Genomic DNA, 24,317 nt, shown 5'->3' on the forward strand with positions numbered 1-24,317 from the left:
AATTTTGGCTGCGCGCATTTTAATGTACGCAAGGTTTGCAGATCTTTCAGAATAGATCGCGTTGTTTTTGATGTTATAGGTAGCTGTAGTAAAGTTATAATCTAACTAAATGATATACCAGAGAACATTTTCTTAACATTGCTAATAATAATATGTAATTTTCCGTTCTGAATATTGCCCTATAATCTCTGGCAGAAAGTTTTTTTGGCCTACCACAGCTTTTAGCTTTTCCATAATTGTAAGTAATTATGAAAGCTAATAACCAGATGGCGCCACCAAAAAAATCCTAGTATTTGTAGAATAGTGTGTACGAGTCTCGTGTTTAAATACCGACTAGATTATTTTATATTTTAATTAAGTTTAAATCTATCACCGTATTATTTTTGTATTTAATTATATAATAATTTTTTTATCATTTTAAAATTTATTACTTATATAAAATAATTAAAATTTAAACACATAAAAAAGTGTATTATTTTTTTTTTTACTAAAAAGTGAAAATTATCTACACGAAATATGAATATTTCATAACTAAAAATAAAAATTAAAGAAATAAAATCATATAGTAAAGTTTATTTAATTTAAACACGTATATATATAAAAGAAAAAAATAATAATAATATGTCGACGATATCTATGATTTAGTCGCCATTTTGCGCGTGAACATCGAAGTCAACAGCTTCCATCATCGTATTGATAAGAACAGTTATTTATTACGTGGCACTTTAGAAATTAGAATTTATATGAGAAAATGTCTTCTGGAGAGGAACAAGCCGATCTTAAAGCGGGCCATCCTCCTGCTGGTGAGTGTCACTTAAATATTTACAATTAAATCGATTATGAAAACTTCCACGCGGGATTTGAAATCGATTAATTAAATGATATATTTTTAAATGTGCGTAAGGTAAGTTTTCCTTAACCGTATGGTTCGGTATCAAAGTTACATTTGAAGAAATCAGCCTTACAGAATTTAATTGCAGTTACTTTCTACTTAAATACATGCTTAATCAATGATCTAAAAGTAACTTCTACCCAGAGTTTAACTAATGCACACTGAAATTGAATTGTTTATTTAACATATGCATATATGAAATTTTCAATGACTTATATAATATAAAAGTTAATATATATATAAAACAATATTAACTCGTTTGTTAACGTATCATTTATTGCCTTGAAGTGCCCCGTATCTTATTAAATACGAGTTTAAATCCTGTTTTGAATGTGTTTTTTTTATTTACTAATTAATATTATATATGTAAATAAATATCTTTTTTTTTTTTTTAGATAGCGCAATAAGCTGACGTTGCAGTTTTTACTGTAAAGAGAAATGTGAAAGTAATTGGATTTTTTTTATTGTAAATGTGTGTAAAATTTTGGCTCGTTTTCATACGTATATAAATATTTCAACTTGTTTTTATTAACCTCATTTAAACGTTATAACGGAAGTTAATATTTAAATACTAATTCGTTTCGTTTAATTTTTCTAGTAGAAGTAAAATTTCTGAAGAGTAATTGCCATTTAGTTATTGGTAAGAAGTAGTTTTGGGTTAATTACTGCAATAGAAATGGATATACTATTAACTCAAAATACGCCATATTCCGTAATTAAATAAATTTGTTTTTATTACTGGATTAAGGTATATTTTGAGTTAATTGAAATAGTATCGGTTATGGTATTGGTTAGGGACGGCGTATTGAGAATATTATCGATGGCTGTTATCTTGTTTGAAAAATTGAAATATATTTTTGTTTTAGTAATGATTTCATACTTGATATAAATTTATTTATCTCAGATTTGTTTTGTTAACAAAAATTGATAATTCTGATTATATACTGTATTTACTCACATATAAGATGAGGTTTTTATTCATTTATTATGGCTTCAAATTCCTGCGTCATTCTATACGCGTGAGCGAAAGATTCTTTGCATTTTTGCAAATAATTTTTGTGAACTGTGTATTTTCATTTTTTACCGGATGCTTACTCTCTTGTATTTAAAAAAATAAGTATTTTATCTGGGTCATTTGAATTGTTCTTGTATATTGTCGGGAGTAAAGATGAATAACAATAGGAAAAGCAAAGGCTTTGAATTGAATTCCAGATCGAAATTTCAAAATTGCATGAGAGCGTGATATAAGTTTTAATTCGTTCCCATGTGAAAACAGAAACTCATAAATGTAATCGACGGTGATTGGATTCGATTGTTTTTCTGTTAGCAAAAAAACATTCTGTATTGTCCAGCTTTACATGAACAAATTATGTTGTTGATTTTACAATATTTTTTCTTAAAAGTTTAAAATGCCAGTAATTTTTGCAGGACAATGTATGCATTTACGTTTGATATTTTACTTGTGATTAAACAAAATAAAATTAGAATTGTATTAATAAATCTAATTTTCTTTATTTTCATCACACATCATCCTACATGAAAGTCGTCTTATATGCGAGTAAATACGGTATATTGTTTGTAAATTTAAGAAAAGTATATTAATACACATTTGACACATACACACACAAATAAAATATATATATTTAATAATTTTAAGTGTATTTGTAAAGAATAATCACATTTATTATGATAGGATGTGATGATAAAAACTGTAGATAGTGATTAAAAAAACCTGTGTGATAAGTATATTCTTATGATTTTTTCTTATTATATTATAATGTAATAATAATGTACGGGTATCCCTCATAAAATACGGCACTTTGATGTGGTTTTGCTCTAATGTGGTTGAAAATTGGGGATATCCCTCATACAAACAACGTCTAGTTTCACTCTAACATGGTTTGGGAAATCCTCTGTACAAAATTTCATAATTTTAAAGTGTAAACTCCGTTATTCAATATTTTTTAAATTCATGTAAGTATGCATGTTGTCTGAAATTCGCCCATGGATTTTAGAATATTCAAATTTACAATTTGTTTTGTGCCTTTCATCAGGTTCACTTTAATGAAAACTGATAGTAGAATTTTTTCTTCCTTGTCCTAGCTTTCTTATCAACCAGGTGTCATTGTCGTAGTTTTAGACTTTAGCCTTTAAGACTAATCTGTAAAAAGAAAATGCAGTGACAATCTTTGTATTTAGTAAAATTTATTGAAACATTTTTAGTCAAGTGTTATTAAACCTTTTTTAACTCTAGATATTATCTACGAATGATTACTTTATTCATAAAAATGACAAATAAAATACGGCAGTATATCAGTATTTGAACACAGATTCTGGAAAATAAATCATTCGTTAGTCAACTGAAAAACACGGCCCTCTAAAACAAATTTTTGATTAATGACATACTTTTATTTTGTCATCCATAAAAAAATTATGATAAAATTAAAAAAATGAAGATGTCGCTGATATTTCTGATCAAGATCAACAAAAAAGTTCAATAGATGACAATATTTTGTAAAAAGAAAAAGCCCTTATTTAACTAAAATTAATATTAACACATATAGTACTTTTAATTTTGATTGTTAGTTAATTATTGATTGCTTTCATAAACATATTTCTCTTAGTAATGATAATATATGTTAACTTCTGAAATCTGACTCCATGTTTTGTATTAGTCCTTTATTTCATATAGCACAGGTTTGCATAACAGAGCACTTTTTGGGAACATAACTATTGTGTTATAGGAGAGATACCTGTATAATAAAAAACTGCATTATAAGTATTTTATTCTAAATGATTCTGTTGTAATAATCTTTACTAGATAATAAACTAAAAATCTACAAGAAGGAAAAAATAACACTTTTATTTCATATTTCTATTTATAAATATATATTTTGCAATAAAAAGTCAATAACTAGAAAATTTTTATTCATTTATATAATAGCCATCTAGTTATAATTAAAATTGGTGAAAATAAGTTATTAGAATCACATGATTCATTATGTGATAAATGCTACATTTTATGTATTATTGAGTTTTTCATGTGAAATAAAGAAATTTTAAAATGAAATTTGTTACTATATAAGTTAAAAAGTTATAATAAAATATAAGTTATATGTTCATAACTTGATTCAAAAATGATAATAATGATAGAAAATTTTTTGAAAGATTCATAAATAAATTAGAAATTATCATAATTTTTAGTTCAGTTGAAAATTTATAAACTCATGAGTGAGTCTAGCATGCAAGTCCACTAGTAATCAGTTTGTATATGTATAAGGCCTCAAACAACTTTAGATGTTCAATGTATGGTGTGCTGTTAGTAATTCTCGCTTGGCTAAAGTTTGGTTCTATCTCAGGATCACTAGCATAAATACTTAGAGCTGTGGTGGTCCTGGCGTTGTACATCTGTGATGTGCTCTTTTACTCTAATGCTCAAGGAATGCTTCGTAGAGACAATGTAGCAGAGCTCTCTATCGCATCTGTGATCTTTTATTGGGATGTTGTAGATTCCTGGGAGTCTATCCCTGCTAGGAACGTCCTTTCCATTGCGTAGGAAGTCATAAATGGTTGGACACCTTCTATATGTGATGTGAATGTGGCGTTTCCTAGCTATCTGTGTAAACAGTGATTGAAGATACGGGTTATAAGTGACCAGTATCCTTTCTTCCTCTTGTCAGTCTTTGTTAGTAATCAGTGTTAATATGCTATGAGAAGTAGAATATTAAAATAATAAACAAGAATGATGCAATTACAAATGAAACACAGAATTTAATAGGAATATATTTGATATTCAAAATTTTTTTAGATTAAATAATTTTTAAGACTTTTCAGCAATTTATTTTAATTGAAAGATTGCTTTAAATTAAAATAAAAATAAGAATAAAAACATAGAGTATATAATTCTTGGAATATTAGTGATAAACTCATCTTAAAAACAGATTGTAAAATTAACTTAACTGTTATTATCAATATTACAGCTATGATCTTATAAATACTCAGTCCTTAATATGATTGGAATTATTCTTTGCAACTTTGGAATCTTCTCATATTGTCTAGATTGTCAAATGTAGCTATGTAATACATGTACACTAGAACCCTGATGTTCTATGTTATCTGAGGCAAACTTGTAAGTGAATATACTGCTTTTCTTATATTGTACTTCATAAAAGAAGGTTTAAAACAATAACATGCGTTACATAATGGTTTGTTTCTGTTACCTTTTATCATTTAATTTTAGTTTGAGATAAATAATTCATGTTAAAATATCAATCACATTGTATGTGTTAGTTATATAATAAATGATGTAAACATTGTTGATATTTAAGTGAATTTAATTATATATAAGTATAAAATGAGGCTTAAAAGTGAAATATCTTGTAAATATTTGAAATTTTTAACCCAGAATGGTAATTTATTTTATCTGCGTTTTCAGTTATCCAAGGTAGCATGGTCCACATTATCTCAGATAATTGGCATTCTAATGTACTTTTCAATTTATGAACATGATTCATTCCTCAGAGTTGTTTATTATAAATTATTTTTACACCTTTTAATTACTTATGAAAATAAAAATAATTACTAGTGATGTAACGAATATTCGGTTACTATTCGGTATTCGGCCTATTCAGCCTATTTTTCACTATTCGGCCAAATACCGAATATTTAATCACTATTCGGCCGAATACCGAATACTTAAAAACAGGATAAATAAATAACAAAAACATAGTAAATTAATCATTTTGGTATTTAGATTTAATGTTATCGAGTTAGTGTTGTTTGTTTATATTTATTTATAACTTGTAACATGCACAAAATAAAAAAGAAAATAATATTAGTCACATGTATTCAGAATTTATAATTACTGTACAAATATCAGCACACGTACACGTCTATCGTTGGAGAATCCTCGCACATCTGAGGATCTGACCCTGCCTATCCTTCTTTTTAAGCGCTCGTCTTTGCTCTTCCCTTTCTCTTTCCTCTATGCTCTAATCCATGTATACTTGTGCATACATCATAATACGCGCTCACGATACTTTCGATTCTTCACTTTTCCGTCCTAGAGTTCCCATTTTACAATTACGTGACTTCAGCCTGGTGATAACGGAAAAAAGAGACGGATAGGACGTCGCTATAAGTCACAGTTATGATTTCACAGATTCGAGACAGCTTGATAGCCCGAACGGCCCCAGGCTTTCGCCCGTGCACGCTAAGTGACTTACATTACAAGCATTTAGCTTTCCGAAGACTATGACAACAATTGTTTGGCATTGACGGCCGCAAATTTCGTGCCAATAAGCTGCCTTGACTTGTTCGATTATGTTATCGACTCAATTTCATATTTATTTTTACATTTTTACTTCACGCTTCTTCTCTGTTCTTTTTCCGTTATTTACACGTGTAGGTCATTTCATTGTTATCCACATTTGATATCATCATTTATCACATACTTCCATGACACTCTTGTCTGTCCGCTACAACTGCCAAGAATTAACGCGATTGGCGAAGCGTAGTGACAGCGAGCAAACAGAGAGCAGGATCCTTGCCATAATGCGGTTTGCGCGCCAATTTTCGTACGTGCGTTAATCAAGCCGAATAGTTTGGCCGAATATTCGGCTATTCGGCCACGCTCCTGGCCGAATATTCGGTATTCGGCCTGAGGCTGAATATACTATTCGTTACAACACTAATAATTACTTGTATTTACTGTTAATAAGCTTTTATCCATCAATAATTTTATTATCTGATTCAAGATCACAAGTTTTACATAAATAGATTGCAAAGATTAGTTTCTTTTTTTCATTAAAAATTTTACTGTAAATCCTAGGCCAGAAGCAAGGAATTTGTTGCCTTTTGTGACTTCTAATATAGCCTGATCAATATAAAATGTATAATATAAGAAAATTTTTTGACACCCCTTCTTCACATTTTAGAAATATTAACTAAACAATTACTTTCAAACAAATAGTATATTTTTTATGATATTTTTGGTCATTTTACTTCATTATTATAATGTATGCTATGCATGCTGAATGTATGAATTTATGCTCCCAGCAATATAACAAGCAGTCTTATTAGATCCTTTTGAAATAGGATGTTGCTTATTAAATTTTTTTTTTTTTTATTTCTGTGCTAGACAATTGAAGGATCTGTTACAATTAAACTTGTTTTTATGATGATTGTTATAGCAAAGGTTTATCAATTTGCTATCAATAGTAGTGCTATTAATGCAATTTTGAACTGTAGCTGTATATTTTGCAATCTTCTCTGATTCCTTATCATTTGATTTCTATCTCTTGATGTTGTGTTATCTATTATTGACAATTTTCTTTTCAACAGTAATTATATTCAAAAGGAATTTATATCCAGGGTTGTTTTAATTTGAAAATTTCATATGATCTTAAATTCAAAATTATTATAATTTGAAAAATATCATTTATAATTCATCCACGTTACTTGCTTTTCTTTATATAAACATTGTTACTGTCAAGCAATTTCCTTTATACTGTATGTATTAATTAATGGAACTTTAGTTCAAAAATTTTTCAATGTAGATTAAAATTTGGGCATTAAAAAACATTAGAAAAGCTTTTTAGAATGTAGATTTTTCCTTTATTCTAGAAGTCAGATTGATAATTTTTTAAATTTGTATTAAAGAACTTTACTTAACCTTCGATTTCAAAAAGTTAAGATTTGGTGCTAAAAAAGTTATCTTCAAACTGCATAAAACAAGGTATACTTTTCTCCCTAAATGATGTATTATAAAAATTTTATACATTAATATTTGATATAATTAACAATAATTTACATTAACTTAGATATTTAAAAATAAAACTTATATTATACTTGACTTTTCATTTGTCCTTAGTTTTTCCCCTCATGTATTGTTTATATTGTATAATGAGCCATGGAAAATAAATTTTATTTGAAAAATATGATGCTTTTGCTAAATTTTTGATCTTTTTTAGTCCAGATTCATCAGTGTCATCTGAACAATAGAAGAAGGTTCGTATTATTGACTAGAATATTGCCATTAATAGGAGAATGAGTTGTTGGAGATAAAATATAAAACAGCTTCATAGTAGGTTTTTTTATATACTGGCCCAAATTTATTATCCTGTAAATTTTAAATAAATGGATTTCTCTATTATTATTTTTAATTCATTTGTTTGAATATGTTATCATTAACGATTTGCAGGAAAGATTTTTTTTTCTTCATCCCATGGATATTAAATATTAAAATAGTTAAGATAATGGTTGCTAAAATTGTGTATCAATATCTCAACAATTAAAATGATGTATTTATGAACTTGTGGCACTCCAAAATTCATCACGGATAAACTTACATTTTCAAAGATATAATTGAATTGTGAGAAGACTGCTGAAAATTTCCTTTTAGAATAATTCGCCTCTGATTATTCAGTTTTTCATCTTCACATGAATACAGCTTTTCTTCCCTAATTGAGTTACTGTTTTCCTCTAATATATTTCAAATAACGGAAAATATCTATATTGTTATTAAAGTTATAAAATTAATTTTTCAAAAACTCATAGAATCTGGGATTTGTGGCTTCTAAAGATTGATACAACATTTCAATTGAAAATTACCAACTCTTTATAGTTATTTCTGGTTTTTTAAGAAGCATTAATGCATCTTGAAAGATCAATGATAATTATGTAATAATATTCATGGCCAAAAATTTGACTTGAAATAGTATGGAAACATGGAATAGAATTATATTATTATTGTAATGTACTGTACATACATATCATCACCCTATTGTGTTACTTGGATGAAAGTGTAATGTGTTTGTTACTCACATATCACATTAAAGATCTCAGAATTTAAACAACACTGTTAATACTCTGTAACACCTACTTTGATTTTGTAATGTAATACCTTTATCTATGCACGTTTTCAATTCAAATAACATTCTATACTCAAAACAATGATGTAAATAAGTAGAAATTGTTTTAATGAAAATGGAAATGATTAACAAAACAAATCAGATGTTCTAGTATTTTCCAGCAGGATTTTGAAGCCAGAGCTAATCAGAGCTTTCATTTTTTTGTCAGAGTCCAGATCCATGTATTCCCAAATTCTTGGCTTCAGTTTTGGCTATTCAGCGGATTTTAATTTTTTCAGCTGTTCTGCTTTGCAAGTATTTTAAAATTTCTTGTGAATTGAACTATTGGGTTGTTCGGAAAGTAATTTCGTTTTTTTTACCACTAGACGGATTAGTCGTATTTTTCCCGCCGTTTTCATTCTAAACCGTATTATCATTATATATTTTGACAGCTAGCATTTTAAGGCTTATTTGTAAAAAATTTTGTTTGATTTTGTGCAATTGTTTATTTTTTGTGTCCCATCAAATATGGAAGATCGAAAGCAGCATTTTCGGCATATTTTGCTCTTTTATTACCGTAAAGGTAAGAATGCTGTTTGAGCGAGAAAAAAATTGCGTGACGTGTTTGGAGAAGATGTATTGACAGAACAACAGTGCCAAAACTGGTTTACAAAATTTCTTTCTGGCAATTTCAATATTGAAGATGCACCATGTTCTGGATGGCCAGTTGAAGCCAATGAAAACAAAATAAAGGTACTGATTGAAGCAAACTGCCGAATAACAACACGTGAAATCACTAAGAGATTAAATTTGTCAAATTGAACTGTTTATGATTACTTGAAACAAATTGGTTTCGTTTCAAAGCTTGATATATGGGTTCCACATGTTCTTAAAGAGAGATGCTCTCTTTGGTGGGATTTTAAGGAAATTTTTTTTTGGAGCTTTTACCAGACAATTTAACAATTGATTCGAAAGTGTACTGCCATCGAGTAAACAAATTGAGTAATATCATCAAACAGAAAAGGCGGCCAGAATTGATCAACAAAACAGGTGTAGTGTTTTACCACGATAATGTCAAATTTCACACAAGTTTGGTAACTCGTCAGAAACTGTTATAACTTAGATGGGACGTGCTATCACACCAACCATATTCGCCAGATCGAGCACACTCAGATTATTACTTGTTCCGGTCTATACAAATTTTTTTTAACTGTAAGACATTTACTTGAAATGACAATGTCAAAAATCACTTGGATCAGTTTTTTGTAAGCAACGATCAAAACTTTTATGAATGTGAAATCATGCTACTACCAGAAACGATGACAACAGGTATTTGACCAAAATGGTCGATATATAATTCAATAAAATATTTATTTATTATAAAAATATTGTGTTTTTTTCCCATGGAAAAAAACAAAATTACTTTCCGAACAACCCAATAAAAGTTCTCTAACAACATATATTTCTGACATATTGTTTATTTTTTAGAATTAAACAAAATTACAGTGGTGCCTCGTATAATGTACTTAATTCGTTCCAGGTGCACGTCCGTTAAGTGAAAAGTCCGTTATACGAAACGCATTTTCCCATAGAAATACATGTTAAAACATATAATTCGTTCCACAGCATAAAATAATCGTACTGTATCATAAAAAAAATGAAAATGGAGCAGTCACCAATTATGCCAGATAGTCAGATGTTGTGAGGAGGAGGTGGAGGAACACTTTCTTCTCACATTCATACAGATACAGACTTTTTACACATTGTAGCAGGTCTCTTTTTATTGTTTTTTAATCAGAGTCAAATTCAGGAGAGGCTACCAGAGCTTGCAGGGTCAACTGCTCTTGTTCCATCCTTTATTATTTGGCAACTGTCTTCTTGAAAAACATGTCCAAGGTGGTCTGTTTCTCTCTCTTCTTCAACACCTGTCAGAAATGACGGGCAAGGGTGTCATTGATCCTGTTGTCCTCAGCTCTGTTTGGATAATGAATGTAGGTAAACTTCTGAACCTCTCCCCATTTGACAAGGAAGTTTTTGTCAACTTTCACTCCTTCTGATGATTTCTTGCATTGTTTCAATTGAAATCACCTTTCTGTTTTTTTAGAAGCCGTGATTTGCACAACACTTGAATAAATGTAAATACCCTGCACTGAGGTGATGTACATAATAAACAAGGGAGCAAGCCAAATCCCAACGGGAGCTCTGTACTTCAGATATACTAATAATTTATTCTAATAATACTAATATATTACAAAAATAGCAGATTGTCATTGGCAATGGCAAAAGAGTGGAAACATCATTCGCACTTGTTCGCAGAGCAAGTGCGAATGATGTTTCCACTCTTTTGTAAACTCATGTAACTGCCAAACGGAAAGTCCATTGTTTGCAGTGTCCGTTATTTGAGGCGTACATTATACAAGGCACCACTGTAGTTTATATCAACTGTAATCAATAAGACTGTAATATGGACAATATTTTATCAATAGTGGCTTTTGAATAATAATTAAAATGTGTACAATGCAAATTTTGTTTATACATTAAGTACTGTTATAACCTTTGCCAACTCAAATTTAAGTTGTCAATTGTAAAAACAGACTGAACCACTTTTCAATCAGGTCAGGCATAATGATAAATAATTGGTGAATAGTAGTTATTAATTGTTAACTGTTATCTCATTCTCTTTTCTATGATTTATTTCCTTTAATTATATCAATAGTTTGATATATCTAAGAATATTCTAAAATTACAGTGTTATATGTGTTCAAAGCTCTATTTATATTGATAAGATGTACCAGATTATTTAAGGTCTATAACTGTGCTAATTATTAAACAAGTAAAACAGCAAGGCCATTTTTGGGATGAGACTATGTCTTGGAGACTCAGGGCTCAACTTAACACCATTTTGTAAGGAAAGAAAAATGAGCACCATGAGGAAATGAGACAATGAGGAAAAACTGACACCAGTACTTGGGATCTGGTGTAGATTATGGCAGGCTTCATTGCTACCGTTGTTACAATGGGTTGCGTTGTCAAGGGCCTGTTCTTGGCTACGGTAAACAGGGAGATATTTGTACCCAAATTGTTCCGATGTTGCTCTCGTCATTTCGCCATCCTGCAAAACGGTGAGAGCAAGAGAATACATGCGTAACATGTGTGTCACATGTTTGCAAAAATTCGATTTCACAACATTTGCATTTCAAAATTCCCAATGAGTAATGCATGCTCAAATCTCACACTAGCAGCCTATTTGTAGAAACAGTGTCGCCATTTTGTATTTTATTTTGACTCGGTTCTTGGTCCCCTGACTACCTACAAGTCTGGTCTTTTCATGTGCACATGATTTGGGCACCAAATACTCTGTGCCAGATTGCAACTCCTGACATGTACTCCTTCATACCACTAAGGCAGGCATGTCAAAGATACAGCCCGCGACATCAATTCAATAATGCTATTTGTTTATTTTTTTATTATTGTGATACTAAAGAAAATATGATATTTTGTACTTCAACAAATAATACTTAATAAACAAAATTGTTGAACTCAATTATTATTATTATTATTATTGTTTTTATTTTTATTTATTCATATTACTTAGAGATATTTATTTTATTTGGTTTATTTTTATGTTTAATTTCTTGTTTACATTATGTTTTCTCTATTTCATCTTTTGAATTTCAAATTAAAGTCCGTCTTGGCAAGATCATTTATTGCATAATTGCACTATTTTGCATATAAAACGTGTGTTGTTGACATATTAGTAAATTAGTTTATGCCTGTATTTTGAGTTTTGCAATTTTTATTTTTGTATTTTTGGATCAGTTTACAGACCTTCTTCAGGCCTGTAAATTGCCGAAAATGTTTGTTCTGTGATTAAAGTTATTGCTGGAAAGGTACAAATGGTGGCTTTTTATTTTATTGTGAAAAATTTGGTTATTAAAAAGGAATTTTTTGAGTTGGCTACTTTTACATTTGGGCTACTTTTCAGAAAATTTTTGGCTACAAAAGCTAAAAACATCTGGCCTGCTGTCATACTCAAGATAAAAAATTGGCACTTAAGCAGTTTGAGTTTGACACCCCTGCTCTAAAGTGTCCAGCCATTGACAGCATCTCGATTTTATAGACAAGACATAGTCTCTTCAATAATCATATTATATAATTTAGTCTAAAGGTAGGCAGTTAAGCTGTCATTTTATGCTAAGTTTAATACTTAGAAATTAAATATAAAAAATAAATTTATTGAAGAGACAAAAAATTTTCTTTATTTTTCATTGTTCACAGTCACCAATGAGTCCAAAGCAACTTTCACTTATGGAGGTGACTTTTTATTTAAGGCTGTGCTTCCACAAAAAATGTAAAATGGATAAAAATGAAGATAGTTTTGTATCTTCAATATATTTATTTTTTAATGTAAATACTGTTGGCCAATTTTTAATTTTAATCAAATTGGAGATTAATTTTAAATCTGCATGGTAAGCAGAAATTTCAGATTCAGATCCTACTTCAGCTTGACTTTTTTCTTACAGAAACTTCTAAATTAATTAGCTTAGTAATCAGGGATTAATTTTGAATTAAACTTAGCACAAGATGGCAATTAATGAGGGTTGCCATAGTAGTAGTATAGTAGTTGTAACTTCTTATATATTACAAAATATATATTGCAGGACCAGTTGTTTATTGATATCCATAAATGAATGCCCTTCTGCTTGAATAATCTTATCTTAGAGGAAGGTGTTTTCATACCTAAGTGTTTAAGTTAAAGATGAGTTGCCGGAATTCTTGTCTGAAAAGTATGGTGGGTTTTTGAGAACCTCCTATTGCCATTGTGCTAACATACCCTGAGAAAAAGCAGTGTAACATCAGACATTGTCATGTAAGATAAGATTCAAAACACATCTGCCTATTATTTTGCATGCATTGTCAAGCAAGATAATAGGCAGATGTGTTCTGAAGCAAGATAGGCCGACATCATCATTTCCTTCATACAGCAAAGCAAAAATGATAGTCCAGGAAATGTTGGTAGTATGCAATGTGAAATCTTGTTCTGAAGAACTGCATGATATAGTATCACATCTTGGACATAAGTCATTATCAGCATCACTTCCATTTTTCTGCATTCTTGGCTCAATGTCTTTGGCCAAGAAAAAGTTGCGTGTACTATTCATTGGATTGTCGTTTCAATTTTATTTGTATAGCCTTGCCCATATTTTAACCAATGCAATTATCCTCTCAAATAATGCATGACTCATACCTGTAATGTTCCAAATATTTGTTTGCAAGTTTATAGTGATACCACTATACCATTTCTTTACCTCACTGATATGATGATCTATCATGCTTGGTATCCAAGCGTGTCTTTCAACACATGCAATACTATTGTTTGGCTTGTTTATGCCTATACTGCTAAAGGTCTCGCTGTCCATTGTCAAGACACCTCTATTAGCAATTCAATTAATGGATTGTGATGAGATTTGATATCTAGATGACCAGAACATTCTGCATCATCCACACTATCATGACCTTGGCAAAATGCTTTCACCCATATTGCCATTTGATGCAGCAATCCATTAGTGCTGCATGCTTTTCACAGTTCTTCATAACATTTTTTAGCATTCCTTCCACATGATACTTCAGTCTTTTTTATCCATGCATTAATCAATTAAGTGTTTGCAAGCTTGACTGCCTCAAAATGGTGAACAGATGGATATAATGAGACCACATCTGTTTTGTAAAAATGATACAAATCTGAAGTAGCACTCCGATGATACTACTTATAAGAGACTTTGCTTCAAGAAATGACAAAATTGGAGCTAGGAACTAGCCCAGATGAAATTAGCAGTTTGGGCCTGGATATTCTCTTAAATATTTAGTCAATCAGGTAAAAAAATGCATTATTTCAATGATTCATTTTATTTTGTTAGAAAGAACTGGTATTTGTGTCACCAGCCATCCTGTATCTAGGTCCTCTATCTTTATGTATATGCTGAGTCTTTAGAAAATTTGGGTATATACTGCCACTGGCTCCCCAGCCCACATTACATATGATACTTTGCAATGATAACAGACAGGATTACACTTTTTGAAAAGTCTGGAGTTTACACTATACTTTTACAAAATCCACTAACTGGGCCAAATTTATTATATATATGTGCCACTGCCAGAATGCTCCATGTTTGTTTAGCAGAGCATCATAAAGATATTATACATGGGAGATGCTGAACAGAGCTAGTCAAAAGAGTGATGGAATATAACTTCGATCATCTTTGGTCACAAGTTTAATGCTGTGGGGATAGGAGAATCTTGTTCATATGAATCTTTGCTTATTACATCAATGTTCCCATGAAACTCTCTCACACTTGATATTTCAGAGCTTTGGGTTGCACTGGTCAACTTACTAAAATTATAGGTCACACAGTTATATTACAAAATCATACTGGTGACAATGAGGCTCCAGTGTTTACATTTTGTTTAAATTTTCTTTATATTCTTATTAACTATTTCTGTGTATATTAATTCTATTAATTTTGTTAGCCATTGCCATTGTATATAACATTTATTTTGTAATGGTGTATAATTTTGTATTTTTATTTCTGAAATTTTTTCATGTTCCATGCTCATGTGCAAAGAGCAATTTGAAAATGTGCTCTATCTCTAGACTTATAACATTTCATCTGCCATGTTATCTGAAGAATATGGTTATATATGTCAAAAGTACTTATTAATTAAATGTATTTACCAGTTATGTCAATAGACAGTTATTAGGTTTTCTTCTATCCTTTTATATTAAATAATAGTTTTTAAATATCTACATAGGATTTTTTTCAACCTCTGATGGTCCATCAAAGAAAAGACAAGTGTAAATAACAAAATGAATTTATTACCAAAAGTTGGGTACAAACATGGTTACTTTTGACATAATCACCATAGAAGATTAAGACATTTGTCATATCTGTGGACGAGCTTTTCCATCCCCTCTTCATAGGATGTTGCCGCCAATGACTTGAGATGGACCCTAACGTTGTTTTGAAGATTGTCATTAGTCTCAAACCTCTGCTCTGCTAGCCACTTTTTCTGTTCAAGAAAAAGATGGAAGTCACTCGGCACTAAATTGAGACTATACACTGAGTGTTTAAAAGTGGTGAAGACTTCCACCCAGCTTGGAACTTTTTAATGTGAGAAGACTTCCACTTCTTTCCTGAACTGAAAACGTGGCTAGGAGGGCAGAGGTTTAAGACTAATGACAATCTTCAAAACATCATCATCAAGGCCATTTCAATTCACTGGTGGCAACATTCTATGAAGAGGGGATGGAAAAGCTTGTCCACAGATATGATAAATTCCTCAATTTTTATGGTGATTATGTCAAAAAGTAACCATGTTTGTACCTAACTTCTGGTAATAAATTCATTTTGTTGTTTAATCATGTCTTTGTTTTATGGACCATTGGAGGTTGAAAAAACCACTCTCGTATTTTTTTAAATGATTATAAAAACATTTCATTTGAGTTGTCAGTTTACTGATTATGGTAGTTGGATGTTAGTAAACAGTAGTAGTGTAAGATAGATTTAATATTTATTTATATATAAAAAACTCATACCTTTTCATACACTTCCAGCACTTCTTTATAGTTCTAACAAATGTTTCCTGTCAAGCCAAAAACATTGTTTAGAACTATAAAGTAGCAATGAAAACATGAAAAAGTGTTTTATATTTATATATATAATTTATAAAATTTCCAGTTTATGGTAGAAGATTTATCTTGAATATTTTATAATTGAATGTGAAACATGCTTAGAACAAGCAGATTTTCAAAGTTTTATGAAGTCATATATCAATATATTTATGTATTTGTTTAGAAATATTAATTTAGAATTTAGAGAACAAATTTTTTTAATATTCAACAAGTGTTAAGAAGATGTGTGTGTGTTTCGGATGATGTTCCAATAAAATATAGATCATTTTTAATTTTTAAAATAGTTTTCATATTGTCCATTTCTATATGGATATCTTCTCCAAATTTATTCAGGTTATGCTTGCTAGATTTTTCAAATATGTTCTACATAATAGGAACAATTGAATACTATATGAATTTTATTACTACATGCCATTTAGGATGAAAATATCTTTCAGGTTTTTAAACTATTATGTAACAAACAAAGTAATCAATTTAAAAAGTTTCTGTACAGTTTTCAGAATATATTATATTATATTTTTTGTTAAACAAAAAAAAAATACTTTTAATGATTTTGTTCCACTTTTTTAACTTAAATGTATAATTAATTTTAGAATAACTTATTTGTCTGCTTTTTAAATTTCATATCTGCTCTCGGGTTGCCACTTTCAAAAATTGGCTTTACCAGCTGATGTGATGACTGGGGAAAGGTAGATGAAAAGACACATGAATTAACAGCTAATTGCACTCAAATTAATCATTTTAGCAAATTTAATTATTTAAAATGAACAAACAGTAAAATCAAATTCAGTTTGACACTTAGATTTGACATTTTAGTGATTTTTTAAAGCCACTTTAAAATCATATTTGGTATTCTATTTAATAGTACAGTACTCAATATTTTATTATTGTTTTTTACACAAATCATATTTGAAAATTTAATGTACTATAGCACCATTTATCAATTATAACAAAAACTTTCATAATTATAATAAGAAAATAGTTTTATCATTATAAGTAATCTTACTGAATATAAAAAATTATTTATATAATAATATTTTTTTCAATTAAAATATAAATTTGTTTATATTGTAAACTGTTTTGTCAGATGTAAATATTTTTGCTGAGTGTCAACCTGGATTTAAAATTGCTGGTCAAGCAACCCTAATACAAGTCAAGTGGCAACCCTAATTAATTTGTTCTTTAAATTTATTGCTATGAGTACTCTAGAATTTATTTTATAAATTCAGATTAGAGATTGAAAATGGAGTAAAAATTATCAAAATGTTATTGTGAGTAAAACAAAATGGATTTTGAAGACAAATTATTATTATGAATTCATTAATATCTTTAAAAAAATTTATTTATTTTGAGAAGTTATATATTGTTTTCTTTAATTTATGAATTAAATAAACATTTTTTAAATACACATTAATTTTATTAATAGTGAAAGCGGGTGGTATGCGCATAACTCAACATAAACCTCCAGTACACGAGAAACCACCAGAAATCAAAAAAGGAGAAGAGGAGGAAGAAGAAAGTGAAACAAAAACTTCAACAAGGTGAAAAAGAAATTGTTAATTATAATTACTATAATTTTGTTTTGGATAACTTGTGGTGGTGTATTCTCATAGAAAATTGCTACAACAGACATATCCCATCTCATATACCCCATGTCTCTGAAATGGTTTTTGAAAGTATGATACTTTCTGTATTTTAGAAGATTTCATCTCAAACATTGAAAATTTTTTTTTTTTTTATTTCACTTGAATGTAGATGTAATTATAAAATAATTGAAGTGAACAAATGGAATGCTAAGAAGGAATTAAAGATAAAAATGTTTACTGAATGACAGTTTTATTAATTACATTGCTTCATGTTTTTATTATCAAGTTATATCAATAAAATATATGATCGTCACAATTGTAGGATTAACCCTCATTGCCGCCATTGTTAGAATAAAAACCACGTGTTTACTTTAACGTTACAAAACAGGCTTCTCTTTTTCGGAGGAATTTTGGCATAAAAATTTTACGCCAAAATTTTATGCCTTAACTGAAAAAAGAGTAGACACACTCTCTACTCTTTTTTCAGTTATGTCTCAGCCAAAATTTCAGAAAAATTTTTATGCTTTCTGTTTTATGCTAGATTTTACGCCGAATTTTATGCATGTGCATTCCTGGCCTAAGATTATTTTCTGCTATTGAAGTCATGTAATATGTATTGTTATATTTATTTTTATTTTAAAATAACAAAGCTGATTGCTTTGATATCAGGAATGCTGCAGCACCATAAGCATCCCCTGCTTATGTTTCTGTGTTAAGCCATCCAATGCAAATTTTTTGTTTTATTTATTCAATTATTGTTTATAAAACATTATGTAAAGGTTTTTTTTACTATCAAGTTCTAAGTTGAAAGTTATTGGATAATAATTTAAATTTTATATGAATGCCACTTAAATTAATATAAGACAAATTTCTACAATGTATAATTTTAAAAATGAAGAAAATAAATCNTACTATCAAGTTCTAAGTTGAAAGTTATTGGATAATAATTTAAATTTTATATGAATGCTACTTAATATAAGACAGATTTCTACAATGTATAATTTTAAAAATGAAGAAAATAAATCAAAATGGTAATATCATATTTAGTTTTGATTTTATTAGCAAAATGGTGGAAAATAATATATGTGACAAAATAAAATATTGAACAGTCAAAATTAGATGCTAGTATTTTTAAAGTATAAAGTTGTTTTCATTGTCAAAATTCACTGTATAACAATGACAGTAAGTTTAAAAATTATTAGGATGAAAATTTTTACATATTAATCTTCAGAGTTCTTTGACGTATCATCATTATATAAGTAGAGAATAATTGCTGAATAATATAAATTTATCATGTTTCAAAATACAAATTCAAATAGACAGTCTAATAAATCAATTAAAGCATGGATTGAATGTATAGGAAATGAATGGAAGAGAACTAAAGACAAGATATGAGTATATAGTATGTACCTTTGATGGTCTTGAGAAAAATTATGATGAATACATACGGTGCACAAAGAATTTTTCATGTTTTTGAAGACAGTCTTTGTAATTTAGACAAAGATATTTGATGATTTTGTAATTTCAATTTAAAGTCAGCATATAATCGTATTCAATTTCAAATTGAATTTTAATATGAGTAATCCACAGGTTATTTATATAAAATTATGATATATGCTTTTTTTTTTTCTATTGGATATATAAATTCTAAAGTTTCACTTTTATTTCAGTCCTCCAAAACAACAATTAATTATTTCTGGAGTTCCTGTTAGAGTAAGTAAAGTTTTAAAATTAATATAAAAATGATTTCAATAAACTATAATGTTGTATTGGAATATATATATATTTCAATTCCATAAATTTAGTATTTTTAAATTTAATGCTATTTAATGCTTGTTGTCAGGAGTACATTTTGCATCATCAAAAAACAGCTTAGTCCAATAGTTACCTAGCAGCATTCTAAGACATTTAAAAATACTTAAATGCACAAACTTATGATAAAAACACCAAAACATCATTCTAATATACCTAATCTATATCAGGAACAACTTACTACTCAAACCAGTGGTTTTTAGGTAATCATGAGTTTATAACTTTTTCTGATATTAGGTTTAACACTCCACTCTTCTTTCTCTAAACTCCTTGATCACTCTGAATGATTTTCTAAATTTGATCTTTGCTAACAAACATTATACTATCAAAGTTGTGTTTTCTGCTTGCTAGCCAATTTCACATTACTTCACTATCCTTTTTATTTGTAACCATCATTATTAACATATTTATGCTTTTTTCATATATCTAAATATTTTTGGTTAGTTCTGGACATACATTTTTTACATTTAATTGTTCCAACAACTGGAGAAAGGAAGATGGAAATATTTATTTTCCCCTTTGTCTTTAAGGTTTGTTATTCTACTAATGCATTAGTCTATAATAATAATATCATAAAAATGAAAAAGATGAAGACTAAAGTTTTACATATTTTTCAGATAATATGATGATAAGTTTAAAATGATATACAGTATTATTAAAAACTAAGTTTAATTAATTGTTAATAAATAAATTCAAATATCAAATTGTTGGAAACAGGCACTATTCACTGTAGGTGTAAAATAAATAAAATCTACAGTTTATCAGTTTTTTAACTTAAATATAAGTTTTTTTCACTGATAAGACATATATTTTATTTGTTTTATTAAATTGTTGGATAGACTTATTTAAAGTTTCTTCATAAATTAATGATGATATAACATTTTGATCAAAGTTTATAATTTTTGTAGAAAATAAACAATAGGTATAAAAAGTCTTACCATTACAACATATTTATTTATATCATGAGAAGTTCAACATTTATATATAAATTAAACATTTTTAGCAGTTTCTATTGAAAAAAATATCAAAATATTTTGTATTAAAGGCATTTTTATATATAATTGTATTAAAATATTAATTTTTACATTTTAAAAATATTTATAAACTACATTAGAATTTATTGTGGAATAAGTTAATATTTAAGTTAATGTTTTTGAATTTTCTTCTTCTAGCATCAATTTGATTTTGTAAAAGAAAAACTATTCTTTGAATTTATTTTCTGTAGACTAAATGAATCTTGTTAACCATCCATCACTTAAAATGAAGTCATGTATTGTCATGAAGCAAGAACGAGCAGTAGCATTCATATGTATTATTATATGTTGTTTTTTTTTTTTTTTATTAATATTAAATTCTATTATTTTCTGAAGAGTCATCTGACAATCGATGCAACTAATTAACTGTTTTGAACATTTTTGGAATTCAAACTACTTGTATTGTTGATTCTCTGTACAATTTGTTGTCATCAAAATTCTCACAGCTGTCCTTAACTTAAAATCTGTTTTAAATACAAGTGAGTTCATCTACAGTAGTGGCATTAATTCAAGACATTTTTTCTTGTAGTGTCAGAAAAATGCTTTTTTGATATTTAAATGGTTGTTCTAATCTTACATCTTAATTCAATATGTAACAAGTTAGAAGTACTTATAATTTTTTATACAAGAATTCCTGAATTAACCTTTTGATCAGTAGCAAGAACAATATTGAATGTCATATGTTTATTTTAACAAATCATAGGATAACATGTAGGTATGTTTCAGTATTCAATCAGGAGAGTTTGAGCAACCACATCTGACAGTTTTGTCATTTTTTAGCATGTATTGTTTTGACAAGAGAGATCTGTAAATTTTGAGGTTATGTGAATATAATAAAACTGAAATTATGACTTCTAACAAAACAAAACATGCTGATTGGTCTCTGGCAAAGAAAAGAAGGCTACACATATAAAGAAATAGCATTTAAATTCAATGATAGAGTTACAAAGACAGCTGTGAGAAGAATCTGCAAATGCTTTGCTGAGACGGGATTGGCAAAATTAGCTCCAAGAACAGGCTCAGATATTTTTGGTTTTCTGCATGATGTGAGCAGATTCTGTTCTCTCTCCCTGCAAGACTCACAGATCATCAAAAGATATCAATAAACTTCTGAAAACATCTGGCATACAAATTGTGGACAGAACTGTTAGAAAACAGTTGCAAGACAGTGGTCCATGAGCAAAGACACCAAGAAAGAAGCCATACTCAACAAAAACAGAGGCAAAACATATCAATTTGGCTCTTGCACACAAAGAGTGGACACAAGAAAACTGGGATTATTTGGAGTGACAAGAAAAAAATTTGTATCTTTCAAAGTTTGTTCGTCACTTAGCCAGTGAAGATCTTTTGCCCAATGGTTGACTGTGGCAAACATTAAGCATCCCATGAGTGTAATGGTGTGAGCCTGCATTGGCAGGACATGGTATTCAACATCTTGACAGCAAAATTGATGAATAAAATACCAGGAAGCAGTATTGAAAGCTAAACTGCTGCCTACCATTGGGAATTTGTTTGAAGGTGATGCATCTTTCAGCAAGATGAAACACCATCTCATACAGCCAGGAGTTGCCTAAAGTGGTTTTTGTCCCGGAAATAAACCTGACCGAAATCCAATAAAAAAATGTGTCCAGGTTGAAAGTTTTGGCATCGGGCCACAATCCCAATAACTAAACAGAGTTGAATGCAGCCAGCATCCAAACTTGGTTCAGGGTGATTGTGCAACAAGATCTCATGTGTCTAATGGATTTAATGTCTCAAAGAATTGAGGCAGTGATAAAAGGGAAAGGGTATCCAACAAAATATTAAAAATAAACTGTTTTACTTCATGGTATGTATTTAAAATGAAATCTTATGAATAAAGCATTCTTGTAGGGAATACTGTTGTTTCACTAAATAATTTTATTAAAGCTTTCCAAATTTGTAGTATCAAATTCAACAGAAAACATTGTAATACATCATCCTTTGATTAGAATACAAAATACTGTATGAAATTTGAGAGGAAAAGGAAAATTGAAAAATCTATTAAAAGTGTCCATAATTAATGCCACTACTATATATATTATTACTATATCCTTATTTTATTTATTAATACAGTAAGCTTGATATATAAAATATCAATAAATAGATTTAGTTAGTCAAGACAAACTATGAATTATAGAATAGGTTGTCAAATTAACAAAAATAACAGAAAATCATCCAAAAAGATCTGATTATCCATCCTTTTAACTACACTTGTGATAAATTATATATAAGATGCTTGAATAACAAATAAATATAAGTTTACTTATTTCTGTAATGTATTATTTTTGAAACAGGAATGGTTCAGGTGAGACAGAAATTTTTGAGTTATTTAATTTTGAAAATTTCAAACAGTTTGATATTTATGACATCTATAATTAATCGGTTTTTGAATATTCAGATTTCATTTAAATATTTGCTATTTTTCAGGGCGATGCCGATTTTCCTACCGAAGCGGTAAAAGCTTTTCATACAAAACCGATGCCTTCTCACGAGTACAGGCCGGCACCGAGTAAGCCAAGCATGATCCACCAACCGAGGAAATAGTTACTGCCTTCAGAAACCACACGGAGAAACGACACTTCTGCACTTTGTCAGATTATGCATTTAATTTTGATATTTACTTTTTAGTTCGTCAAATAAGAATTTATAAATTTGAAAAAATTAAACAGGTGACTCGTCAAAGTGCACTTCCAAAGATCGAGTGCCGTCTGCTTGAAAAAAATATCTTGTTTTCCATTTTTGACTTTTTATACTGTTGCGTTTGAAGAAATAATAATCGTCATTAAATTGGTCTTCGTACGTGTACCTTTAGAAGTTAATTTCCTTCAAAAAGTGAGATGGTTTTACAAATTAAAAGAAAATGTTTTTGATTTTCCATACATGTTTAAAACATATGTAAGTATAAATGATNTTTAATATCACATATTTTTAATTTAAGTAAAACTTGTAGGAAATATTTGAAATATAATATTCTCCTTATATGGTTAATTTTTAAAATTTTTATCGTTTTAAGAGTTATTTTTTTGGTTCTGTCAACATTCCTGAGTTCAACAACAGACGTTAAAATATTTTTGTTAAAAAGATAAACAAATGCACGAACTAGTCGTTTTAATAAGTTTTATTTTTACATATTTACAAGCTTAAAATCTAAAAGAGTAGAAAGATAATACAATCGAATCTCTAATAGAAGCCAATCTTTCAATAAAAATGTATAAAGATAACCTGTAAAAGACGGTCATTCTTTTATGTTTCCTTCAGTGGCCGTCGTTCGAAGGTTGACCGTAATATATATAATAAGAGGATAAAAATACGGAAAGTTCGATCCGATTTTAATACTCTTAAAAGATTGATGAGGTGCCGTAAAAGTGTATTTTCCAGAATTTTACACGTAATAAATTAATGTTTATAATGTTCTTTTTAATACGGAAATTT

General features: G+C 28.9%; 1 protein-coding gene across 2 annotated transcripts; it reads left to right on the plus strand.

Moving 5' to 3' along the window:
- Nucleotides 1-624: 624 nt before the first annotated feature.
- Nucleotides 625-23,607, plus strand: LOC111624880 (death-associated protein 1-like). 2 transcript variants are annotated; one of them, XM_023367853.1, is made up of 4 exons: nt 625-803; nt 17,859-17,973; nt 19,689-19,731; nt 23,313-23,607. In XM_023367853.1, the coding sequence occupies exons 1-4, from the start codon at nt 752-754 to the stop codon at nt 23,427-23,429; spliced, it is 327 nt and encodes a 108-aa protein (XP_023223621.1). In that variant the 5' UTR covers nt 625-751; the 3' UTR covers nt 23,430-23,607. The 2 variants fall into 2 exon arrangements, with proteins under 2 accessions (XP_023223621.1, XP_023223622.1); XM_023367854.1 differs by lacking the exon at nt 625-803 and adding an exon at nt 7,864-7,976.
- The last annotated feature ends 710 nt before the right edge of the window (nt 23,608-24,317 follow it).

Source organism: Centruroides sculpturatus, unplaced genomic scaffold (assembly GCF_000671375.1).
Source record: "Centruroides sculpturatus isolate CEXI.00-Female unplaced genomic scaffold, Cexi_2.0 scaffold476, whole genome shotgun sequence".
Lineage (NCBI taxonomy): Eukaryota > Metazoa > Arthropoda > Arachnida > Scorpiones > Buthidae > Centruroides > Centruroides sculpturatus.

Excerpts from the sequence above, each read along its gene's own strand:
- LOC111624880 (XM_023367853.1), top strand. The coding sequence starts at position 752 with ATGTCTTCTGGAGAGGAACAAGCCGATCTTAAAGCGGGCCATCCTCCT. Across the intron at positions 17,974-19,688 it reads GAAACAAAAACTTCAACAAG|TCCTCCAAAACAACAATTAA; the intron begins GTGAAAAAGAAA and ends CTTTTATTTCAG. Across the intron at positions 19,732-23,312 it reads TTTCTGGAGTTCCTGTTAGA|GGCGATGCCGATTTTCCTAC; the intron begins GTAAGTAAAGTT and ends GCTATTTTTCAG.